The 12,640-nt window shown below is 37.4% G+C and overlaps 1 protein-coding gene and 1 non-coding gene across 2 annotated transcripts; one reads left to right on the top strand and one right to left on the bottom strand.

The window, feature by feature from the left end:
* On the top strand, positions 1-72 carry TRNAE-UUC. The gene has a single exon. It is a non-coding gene; the product is annotated as a tRNA-Glu (tRNA).
* A 633-nt stretch (positions 73-705) lies between these two features.
* LOC110937262 (stress-related protein) lies at positions 706-7,891 on the bottom strand. Its single transcript, XM_022179654.2, has 3 exons — positions 7,731-7,891; positions 1,359-1,583; positions 706-1,276 (listed from the first exon to the last, which is right to left on the bottom strand). The coding sequence occupies exons 1-3, from the start codon at positions 7,767-7,769 to the stop codon at positions 890-892; spliced, it is 651 nt and encodes a 216-aa protein (XP_022035346.1). The 5' UTR covers positions 7,770-7,891; the 3' UTR covers positions 706-889.
* Between the last annotated feature and the right edge of the window lie 4,749 nt (positions 7,892-12,640).

Genomic DNA, 12,640 nt, shown 5'->3' with positions numbered 1-12,640 from the left:
TCTATTGTCGTCCAGCGGTTAGGATATCTGGCTTTCACCCAGGAGACCCGGGTTCGATTCCCGGCAATGGAACCTTTTTTTACAAATATTTGTATTTACGCCAAAAATACTCGTAATTTTTTTTATGTGACTGAATCAACAAATTACCGTCGGTAATTTTGGGTGTGCATCGCATTAACATGTAGCCATGTAGCCATCGCATTAATATTGATGTTTAAAAACATTATGCCTCTATTTAATGATGTCGGAGAAATGTTTCTGCAAAGTCATATGAATCTAAAATGAACACAACTACGAGTTTCAAAAACGTCGGAGAAATATTTCTGCAAAGTTATCTAAATCTAAAATGAACAGAACTAAGAGTTTCAAAAACACGTCGTGGGTTTAAAGTCGGATGAAGGAGATGACAGGAATTTTAAGAGTTTAGAAAAATCAACATTTCCCCCTGTTTGTAAGTAATGGTTATAAAATAACTTTTAGCCTCTTTGCTTTCATGATTATATAAAAAAAACCCTCTGAAACAATTTTAACTGTTATTCACTTATTTGGTCATGAGCAGTTTTAATACATAATTTGTTTTATGTAATTATTAATAAAGCCGAGAAGGTTGAAAGTCAGTTGTTACCTTGCGCCTAGGCGCGCTTTTTGGAACGCAATGCACAAATTGGACAACTTCAACTATAAGTGTATAAAACCAAGAAAACATAAACGAAACAGAGAAAACTCTCATGGAAACTCATATTCATTCTCAAGAAACAAGGATTACCATCAATGACAACTTATAATCAAACCTTAAACCTGTACATATAAAGATGGTACCTTGAACATAACAAAGATTCATGCGAAAAGCGAAAGCAATGTCATATGACTTAAGGTAAACCAGTTGGTTCTAATGATCAGCTTGTGGCCCAGAGGAGTTGAACACCTTAGCAATCTTTTCAGTGGGAACCAATGGTAGAAATGAAGAAACCTTGTATCCTTTCTCGGCTGTTTGCTGCACGGTCTGGTTGTACTTCTCAGAATAGTAAGCTGCTGCGGGTACAACCACCTTAGCCACCTTAGGGAAGAGTGGGAGCTGGTTAAGAGTGTGCCAGGCTGAAACAGCATAGTGCTCGGCAACCGGTTCTAGCTTGGTGTACGCGGTTTTCGCGATCCCAGAGGCCGTTTCCACCACACCACCCTTCTTCACCTCTGTAGACAGGTTTTTGGTTTTGGTTGATACTTGCTTCACAAAAGGAGGCACTTGGCTATCGAACTTACTAACAGATTCGTCAACCTGAAAATAGGTAATTCGTATTTGTTTCTGGTTTATATACGACTTGGAACAAGAAAATACAATACAACATAAATATTCTAACCTTACGATCAACGAATTTGAGGACCTCAACAGGGATATCGTGGAACTTATCATAGGCAGGACCAACAACAGTCTTGAGAGTATCCTCTATCGTCTCCACTCCCGGTTTGAGGGGACCCGAGTTGTCCTTAGCATAACCATAGACCTTTGATGCATAAACAACTGCATGGAGCACTGCCAGTTGCACAAATTCCAGGTACTTCAACCTCTCTTCTTCGATCTCAACCTGATCATATTAATATTGTTATCAAGAAGCATGTTTCCGTCAGTTAAAACACACAATTTCAAGCATGGCTTTTAAATACCAAGTGTTTAGATGGAATATACTAATTTACGGAGTCCCACATACCATCTTGCAGAACAGTATAAATTTGATCATCAGTAAAACAGACCATATTACCAAACATAGAAACATCACATACATTTAGAGCGAAGATTTACTACAATCTTCTGTTCACTCACGTACTTGTACACAAGTCACTACTGTAATCCTAATGCTTCTGCGTTAATTATATAGCAAAATAGGATGTTGAGAAATGTAAGCCTTTTGTCTATAAATAGGTAACTAACCTATCTTTTCATAGCTGGACCTATGAACGAACCAGCTGGTCGGACAGGTTTCTAAAAGCGGATAGTAATTTAAAACTATATAGATATAACTAAATTAATACAATAATAATATGAAATTACATATCCTTTGTGTTGTAATTAAACACCAAAGAAAATCTCAATCGCACAAGAACAAACTCACAATCCAACTCAATACTCACTGATTACTTTGTTGAATGTAAAATCAACATACAAACGAACTGAAAGAAAGAAATTGAAAGTGTAATTACAAAGGAATCGAACTATTTAAACATGATCAGTGGATCAGCTTATAAAGCCCCAAATCTTATAAAGCCCCAAATCTTCTAACCCTAACTGTCTTAACAACCAACGTTTGTTTTTAGCAACTTCAGCCCCTGTACTTTCAGCACTTATTAACTTGTAAACTAAAAGACTTATTTAACTATAGAGAAATGACCAGAAAGCCCCTCTAACTTCCCTGCACCAGCTTATATGACACTTATGACTTTATATTCCAACAATCTCCACCTTAAAGTCATGAGTGACTTTAAAGTAAGCCCAGCATCTTCATAAAGCTATCAAATTTAACCCCTGCAATTGGTTTTGTCATCATATCTGCAGGATTTTCTTGTGTTTCAATCCACTTGACCACAACTTCTTTTGAATTGATTATTTCTCTAATAAAGAACAACTTTACTCTTATGTGTTTGGTCCTTTCATGGAATACACTGTTTTTAGACAGTTGTATAGCTCCAGTGTTATCACAAAACACTTCAACCTCATCCAAATTAACTCCCAAATCAGAGACCAGCCCTTTCAGCCACAATGACTCTTTTACCCCTTCAGTCAATGCTATAAACTCTGCCTCTGTGGATGATAAAGCAACTACATGTTGCAGCTGAGCCTTCCAACTTACTAAATTTCCCAACACAAGAAATGAATAACCCGTTATGGACCTTCCTTTATCCAGATCTTTAGCATGATCTGCATCAACATAACCAGTGACCCTTTTGCCCTTTTCACTTATTTTATCCCCAAACATCAGACCAATATCCTGTGTACCCTTCAAATATCTGAGAATCCACTTCACAGCAGCCCAATGCTCTTTTCCAGGATTAGCCATGAACCTGCTTACTACACTGACAGCATAAGCAAGATCTGGCCTTGTGCATATCATCAAATACATCAAACTGCCAACAGTATTAGCATATGGCACCTTCTCCATATAGAATCTTTCTTCTTCTGTTTTAGGAGAGTTCTCATTTGACAACTTGAAATGTGCAGCAAGAGGAACTTTAACTGCTTTGCAACTATCCATACAGAAATTACTTAAGACTTTCTTGACATATGAATTTTGACTTAACTTGAGCTGTTTCAACTTTCTATCTCTTTTAATCTCCATACCAAGTATCTTCTTTGCTTCTCCCAGCTCTTTCATGTCAAATTCCTTCATAAGTAACCTTTTTGTAGCATCTATTTCCTCTTTATCTTTACAGGCCAGCAGCATATCATCAACATACAGCAGTAAATAGACATAATTACCCCTGCTGTATTCCCTATGATAAACACAACTATCATAGCTGCTTCTGTTGAAACCACTGCTGATCATATAATCATCAAACCGTTTATACCATTGCCTGGGTGACTGTTTCAACCCATACAATGATCTTTTCAACAAACAAACCTTCTCTTCCTGACCCTTTACCTCATAACCCTTTGGTTGGGCCATATAAATCTGCTCTTCTAAGTTTCCATGCAAGAAAGCTGTTTTAACATCAAGCTGTTCCAACTCCAGATCAAGTGCAGCTACTAAAGACAAAATTACCCTTATGGAAGTGTGTTTGACTACAGGTGAGAAAATCTCATTGTAGTCAATGCCAGCCTTCTGTGTAAAGCCTTTAGCCACTAGCCTGGCTTTATATCTTGGATTTTCACCCTCTTTGATACCCTCTTTGAGCTTATAAATCCACTTACAGGACACCAGCTTCTTATCTTTTGGCTTATCAACCAGCTGCCAAGTTTCATTCTTGTACAAAGAGTTCATCTCTTCATCCATAGCCTTCTTCCATTTGTCACTTTCATTTGTCTTGATAGCCTCCTCATAAGTGAGAGGTTCATTAACACTCTCATTTTCTGCAGCAAGAAACACCACAGCAGAGATGTTTTCATTCTCTCTGAACTTCAAAGGTTTTACAATCTGTCTTCTGGTTCTATCTCTGGCCAAACAATAGTCTTGTTGACTTGAGCTTTGATCACCTTCATTTCCAGAGGTGTTACCCTCATCTTCAACAGATTGTGGACTTTCTTGTTGAACATGTTGATCTTCCTTAGGCTCCACCTCAATTAGAATACTATGATCAACACATTTAGTCTTCACAGCTCTTTCACCAACCAAGTCTTTATATAGAATATCCTCTCTGAATGCAACAATATCTCTGCTTACAAACACCTTTGGACCATCACCATCCATTTTCCACACTCTATACCCTTTTGTGCCATCAGGATATCCCAAAATAACACACCTCACTGCCCTTGGTTCTAATTTACCTTGACTTATATGAGCATAAGCCAAAGAACCAAATATTTTTAAATTTCCATAGTCTGTCTTCTCACTTGTCCAGACTTCCATAGGTGCTTTATTCCCTGTGGCCACTGATGGTGATCTATTTATCAAATAAGCTGCTGTAGTCACAGCTTCTGCCCAAAATTTCTTTGGCATTCCAGCACTGATTAGCATACATCTCACTTTGTTTAACAGGGTTCTATTCATTCTCTCAACCAACCCATTTTGCTGAGGTGTCCCTGGCACAGTTAAATGCCTACCAATACCATTCTTTCTGCAGAATTCATTGAACTCTTTTGAACAGAATTCAAGCCCATTGTCTGTTCTTAGCCTTTTAATTTTTCTCCCAGCATGATTTTCAACTAGACTCTTCCAATCTTGAAAACTTTTAAATGCTTCATGTTTATGCTTTAATACATAAACCCACACCCTTCTTGAAAAATCATCTACTAAAGAGAGAAAATACCTTGCTCCACCAAGAGATTGAGTTTTAGTTGGACCCCACAAATCTGCATGAACATAGTCAAGAATACCCTTTGTCTTGTGTTTGCCTTTAGTGAACTTAACCCTGTGAGCCTTTCCCATTATGCAGTTTTCACAAAAACCTGCACCCTTGTCATTGAAACCAATGACCTGTTGTTTTCTCAATTCTTGCAGCCCTTGATCACTAATGTGACCAAGCCTTCTGTGCCACAATGTTGCTTCACTCAGTTCACTATGTTCAACACTGCAATTTTCACCTCTTATGACAGTTCCATCCAGAATATAGATGTTATTATCCTTTCTTGAACCAGACAATACCACCATAGATCCCATAACTACTCTTGCTTTGCCATTCTTTAGACTAACATGGTAACCTTCTTTTTCAAAAGTTCCCAAAGACAACAAGCTTCTTTTTAACTCAGGAATATACCTGACCCCTTTTAGTTCAAACTCCATCCCATTTGCCATCTTGAATACTACTGTCCCAATCCCTTTAATGACACATGGCCTGTCATCTCCCAACTTTACAGACCCATATTCACCATAATCAATGTTCTTGAAGAACTGCTTAACAGGAGTCATATGAAATGATCCACCAGAGTCCATGACCCATTTTCCTGTGATTCCATCACATGACATGACAGTCAAGACATCTGCACTGTCATAGCCATCTGATGAATAAGCCTCTTCTTGAGCAATATTACTGTTTTGCCCTTTTGTGCCATTAAACTCTTGTTTCTTTTTCTTCCATTCAGGACAATCTCTTTTAAAATGACTTTCAGAATTACATACAAAACACCTTCTCTTGAACCTGGACTTTGATCTTGATGAGCTTCTTGATTGCTTCTTGAATCTTTTTTCTGATCTTCCTCTCACCATTAACCCCTCTCCACCTTCTTCCTTATGATCCGATCTCTTCTTCAACTCTTTTGAGTTTAACGCAGCCAACACTTCTTCCATAGACAATGTATCTCTCCCATACATTAAAGTGTCTACAAAGTGTTCAAAGGACTGAGGTAGAGACGTCAAGAAAATGATGGCCTGGTCTTCATCATCAAGCTTCACTTCAATGTTCTCAAGATCCAGAATGAGTTTATTGAACTCATCTGTATGATCTGCAATAGTGCTCCCTGAACCCATCTGGAATGTATATAACTTCTTCTTCAAGTATAGCCGATTGGCTAGGGACTTAGTCATATACAGGCTTTCCAGTTTTGTCCACACACCTGCTGCAGTTGTTTCTTTTGAGACTTCTCTCAGCACTCGATCACCAAGACTTAGAATGATGGCACTATGTGCTTTTTCCATCATCTCCTTCTTTTCTTTATCTGTAAGACCAGTAGGAAGATTATCTTCCCCCTTCAAAGCATCCACCACTCCATTGTGAACCAACAGAGCTCTCATCTTCAGCCTCCATAGACTAAAATCGTTCTTTCCGTCAAACTTTTCCAATTCGAATTTTGTTGACACCATGACTGTCGTCCTTCTTGAATCACGATCTTGATTGAATCAACCGACTTCTTTGAATCGAGCCAGAACCAGGCTCTGATACCAATTGTTGTAATTAAACACCAAAGAAAATCTCAATCGCACAAGAACAAACTCACAATCCAACTCAATACTCACTGATTACTTTGTTGAATGTAAAATCAACATACAAACGAACTGAAAGAAAGAAATTGAAAGTGTAATTACAAAGGAATCGAACTATTTAAACATGATCAGTGGATCAGCTTATAAAGCCCCAAATCTTATAAAGCCCCAAATCTTCTAACCCTAACTGTCTTAACAACCAACGTTTGTTTTTAGCAACTTCAGCCCCTGTACTTTCAGCACTTATTAACTTGTAAACTAAAAGACTTATTTAACTATAGAGAAATGACCAGAAAGCCCCTCTAACTTCCCTGCACCAGCTTATATGACACTTATGACTTTATATTCCAACACTTTGGTGTAGATTTGCATTTTTAATAAAAAATATGACACCTTTAAATGAATGATTATGAAGCCTAAAGCAGTCAACAAACCAGTAAATGAGATTTTGAAATAAAAAATGAAAAGATATTGAAATCCAGTAACCGGCCTGTTCAAATAGAAACGGCTGGTCCTCTACGGGCTGTTTGGCAACTTCTGAATGGTTAAGTACTGAACCAGTAAGAGGTCTGGACCATTAAGTGCTGAAACAGTAAGACGTCTGAACCATTAAGAGCCAGTATAATACTTAACCATTCAGAGACAAATGTCTGACCAATTTAGATTAGAGGTCTTAGCCATTCAGAGGCAAATGTATGAACCATTCAGACATTTGCATGCGAAACAAATAGTCTGAACCATTAAGTGTTGAACCGGTAAGAGGTCTGAACCCTCATCATTAAGAGGTAAACAAACAGCCCTACATCTCCGTAAATATTTTCAACAAGTTTAACACCAATCTATATCTTTTCCTAGCAGTTATGTTATCAATGTACAATGTACAGGATCGATCTTATTAGAATTACAGTTTCTAGCATAAACAAATACCTTCAAGATATCATACGTTTCAGTGAGGAATTACAGTTTCTCGTCAACACATCGTCTTTGCATAGATTCTAATCGGATTAGGTTTATTCAATTTTAAAACAATCAAAGTAACACCAAAATTCATATTCGTTTTCGCCCTAGATTACGATCAATCATGGAGAAATTCAATCTTCTTGCACAACAAGTCAATCAATTCTTCTAAAACAGAATAACATCAAACGCAATTAAAACACGAACCTCTGGTTGATTATTAACATGTGCATCGTTTGCGGCCATGTATGTGTGAGAGAGACGAAATCAAATGGTGTTTTGAAAGTAGTGAATCTGAAGATTTGCGAGTGTACGTATCGATGGATCTGTATTTAATTTATACAGAGTTTGGGTTGGGTTACTTCTAAATAGTCTAACGAACTTTTATTATTCAACCGACGTGTGGATTGCAACTTCAAAGTTCAAATCAAAGATGTGATGTACTTTGGGCCCATATGCTTAACAATGTTGGAGGGTGTTTTTTTTTTTTTTTTTTTTTTTTTTTTTTTTTTTTCAAAAGCGTTTCTTGTGCTATTATGTCTGTGTTGTGCAGATCATGTGCAGACGTTTGGGTCTGCAAGACTATTTGTTTTCTCGAAGATCTTTTATTAGAAAACCTCTGTGCGTCCTCTTTTTGGTGCTGATGTGAGACGTTTTTTCAAAAGCGTTTCTTGTGCTATTATGTCTGTTGTGTAGATCATGTGCAGACGTTTGGGTCTGCAAGACTATTTGTTTTCTCGAAGATCTTTTATTAGAAAACCTCTGTGCGTCCTCTTTTTGGTGCTGATGTGAGATGTCATCTTTTTAGGTATGTAGACTCTTTTCTTGCCCTAAATCTAAACACAGTATTTCACAAACAAACCCTAGCACCTCTTCACCCCTTCTTCTCTACCCCATCTCCTCAACCGTTGTCACCCTCCCACCAGAGCCACCCTCCCACCGACGTCCCCTCCTCCCTCCCACCGTCCACCTCTGCGTGTGGTCACCACTGTCCACCTCGTCACCAGCTGCCACCTCTTCAACATCAACAGCAGCTGCCACCTCTTCAGCATCAACAACATCCGTCAATGTCAACATCCCACCGGATCCACATCCCACCGGATCCACATCCCACCGACATCAATGTCACCAGCCGCCGCCACATCCCACTGGCCAATTGGTTACAGTTATATTAATCAATTGGTGGTTAAAAAGAAACAATTTGGTTTCTTGATGTATCTTTTGTAGTTCTTGATTACAGGAAAGATTTATTTCAATGGGAATTTTTTATAGTTTATTTCAACAACTTGTAGAAGTTAAAAAACAAACAGTCTACTTCTTACAGACTCCAGAGGTTTGGTCCACCTCTTCTACTACAAATGTCTGCAGATGTGGTCCGCATACTGCATACATTTTACCTCTGAAAAAACAAATAACACCTTGGTCAAAGTAACCCCTCTACTTTCAAAAGGTTTGTTGAAATGTTCTCCCTTTCCTTCTATACATAGCCCCTTCATGTGAGAGAGACATTTGCGAAATTGCAAGTATAACTTAGGATGTGTCTAAATATGCTCCTTTTCCTTCTAAACATACCCCTTTCATGTGAGAGAGAAATATTTTTTTACTTGTTGTTGGGCCCTTGAAGGTTTATACATTATTATTTATTTAATAGACTGGGCTAGATGTTAGTTGATTGTTTTGGGCTTGTAACTGGGCTTGGTGGGGCGCCATGGGCTTAGAGTTTAGGGGGAGTTGTGTGCTCAACTCTCCTATAAATACATGTTTTATAATCATTGTTTAGGTTTTTGACTCTACAATATTTTGCAGAAGACTTGTATCAGACAATTCTCAATTGTATGCAAGTTAAACTTTTGGTGTTGATTATTCTATTCATCTTATTTTCTTTGTGTTTGTTATCGAATCAAGTTTGATTGTGTGATTCCGCCCACCAATCAAACTAGTTGTGATATTGTTGTTTGACCCAATTTCGGGACTTACAATTGGTATCGGCGCCTGTTGAACCTATTTCAAGGCTCAGATTGATATCACACTGATTCTGGTTTGATTTCGGAAGTGCTGGGTTGTTATGTTTGAAGTCTGCTTTGAAGAACAGCTGAATTCAGATACTCTGCTACTATTTCAAAATATTTGTAGGGAAATGAAATAAATGTTTGTGCTAAAGGGCTTGGCTAACACATGTAAGGTGTTTTGGCTGAAATGACTAGGATCTATTGCGATGTGTTGATAGACCTAACGCTCAAAGTGATAAACGAAACCATGTGATATAAACATAACAAACTATGTATCATGTGGTTAATATACTATCGGCGCATGATTTTATGGTCTTAAATCTTGCGTTCATAGATAGCCAACGTCTGAGGTTTCAGGTCTTTGTGCTGTTGAGTCATCCGGGATATAATGGTTATTCTTCTGTTGCATCCAGATTATATGCATACCTAGTCATAGTTAGGATATCTTAAAAGAGCCAAAAAGAGGCCAAAAACCTTAAAGGAATAAAATCTCAAAATGAGAGAATTCCGTGTGCTTATAAAGCAAAATTCGTACCAAAAGGTATTCGCCTAACCCTTGTCAGACATTTTATTGGTCACTCTGATGTACGAAAGTACTGACCTGTTCATCAATCGTACGATGTTGTAAATCAAAATGATGAACTCAATATACTCATCTGCTACGATGAATTGTTATGCTTACCTTGATCGCGGGGGTATGTCATGGTATGGAACACACGTGTCACACCTCGACCATGTGAGACAACGAAACGTGGCGGAATCGTCGGGGAGTGTTGTAACAGAATTAATTGTTTCAAATCCATGGCAATTAATGTTATATTTTATTTATCAAACCAGAGAGTTACATTGTCTTTAAACAAGAACAAAGAGTACATAACATAAAATAACTAGTTCTTGCTTCGTTTTAAGTCACTAAGGCACAGGTCCGCCTAAGTATGTCTCGATAAGTCCTATGCATTAACTCCTGAAAACACATGTGAAAATAGGTACGTCAGCATAAAAATGCCTGTGAGATACATAGGTTTTGTGAAAATAGGATTCATGACTTGTAAGTTTAAGAAAATGTTTAATAAGGTTTAGTCATGAACCTTGTAAATTGATTTGTTTTGTAAATTGTTTGAAAAACAATAAGTTCAGATGATATGTATAAATAAGAGAATAATGTATGGTTAAATGAATAACCATGTAAAATGAGTTTGTATAAGATAAGTTGTTTGTAAAACAATGTCTTGTGAAAAGTATGTTATTTGTATAAAACGTTATATGTCTCAAATTGAAATGATTCAAATAACGCTACGATATGTAATACCATACAAACACTTATATATAGGAAGTACCAGCGGCGTATCCACCATGCTTGTATCATATTACACACGCCTCGTTACTTAAATCACTTACTCAAACCAAACCAACTCAAACCAAACCATCAAGATGTAATGTTTAACAATTGTAGAAATGTTTATGTATAGTCCAATGTCTATTGTCAAATGTAAATCTTGTCAACAGATACAAAAGGTTCACACGGTTCAACAGTTAAAATCAGTTCATATAATCAAACGGTTACGACGGTTCACATGGTCAAATGGTCACAACGGTTCAAAATGTAATATAATGTGTTCATATGCTGGATGAGCATATGCAACAGAAATACAATGTAAAACAATGTACTAAGTATGCACACAATGGACATACATAGCATGAAATGTGATGTAAAACAATGTACTAAGTATGCACACAATGGACATACATAGCATGAAATGTAATGTAAAACAATGTACTAAGTTTGCACACAATGGACATACATAGCATGAAATGTAATGTAAAACAATGTACTAAGTATGCTATCAGTCAACATACATAGCAAAACGATGTAATGTAAATCATGTACTATAAATGTACTAATGAACATAGCAAGTATATGATGTGAAAACATGAAAGCATGAAAGTAACAATTAGGCACATGTGTTTCACCCCAAAACAGTTTGGAAAACAGTAAAAGAGGGGTCTATGTACTCACATAAACACCTTGAAAACATTTAAAAGACGGGGTTCTATGTACTCACTTGAGATTGCTTAGTAGTCCTTGAGTAACAACCAAACAATGCTAGAGATCATAGATATCAAACGGCACCTAATATAGGTAACTATGTTAATATACCGGACCTAAATCGGAGGATTTGGATAGAATGAGGGCTCGTAAACCAAATGAGTATGGGAACTCATGTAGTATGGTTTAACAAAGCCTGCATACTAAATGAAACCTAACCTAAGTGCTTACGACCCATTACGACCCGTTTAGGTAGCTTATGCTACTTTAACGCTTTATTCGCGTGAAACGCGTTTGGAATGCCTAACTAGTCCTATGATAAGTAAAATATGCCTTAACATGTCTAATATTGTTGCGAAATCAGATTAGATACCAAAAGTTATGTTACATATGCTTAAAATGAATTTTGGTGTTCAAAGGGTATTTTGGTAATTTACCTAAGGCATATATACTACCTATCATACAACTATTCAAACGATGTGACCATAAGGTATAACCTCGGAAGGTTATTCCCTAAATACTATGGTCACCTAATGTGTTTGGTCGGATCCTATTGATCGACCAAACGGGTTGGGTTCGAAAGTATAAGCGATTGTTTAGATCGCTTACCTTACGACCCTATATAAGCACTAAACTAAAAGTGACAAGCTAAGCATGTTAAAACATGCTTAACTAAGTTTAGAAAACAGGGTTGGTATCAAAATAAACGGTTTTAATACCTATGAGTAGTTCGGTTACAAAATACGCAAGAATGCGCATTTTGGCCGAAACTACGACTCGTCACTGAGCCTAGATAACGTGGTAATCAGTAGGTATAGTCACTAGGGACTATAACCATCGTGATCACGCTCACGTTATGAAGTTCAAACGAACTTCGCATTGACCATAAACTGGTCAAGCAGAAAGTCAAACAAAGTTTGACTTTAACGCTAAAACGAATGAAAAGAACGAAAGAACACTTACAAAGGGTCCCCGAAAGCTAATAGCTCAGGTATGAAGCAATGGCTTCAACTTAGAGCTTTTAGATCAGATTTTGTGGGTTTTTGCAAGAAGGGGGGGGG

The sequence above is a fragment of the Helianthus annuus genome, chromosome 6 (genome assembly GCF_002127325.2).
Source record: "Helianthus annuus cultivar XRQ/B chromosome 6, HanXRQr2.0-SUNRISE, whole genome shotgun sequence".
Lineage (NCBI taxonomy): Eukaryota > Viridiplantae > Streptophyta > Magnoliopsida > Asterales > Asteraceae > Helianthus > Helianthus annuus.
Note: the sequence above shows the minus strand (reverse complement) of the source record. Positions and strands in the feature narration are given on the sequence as shown.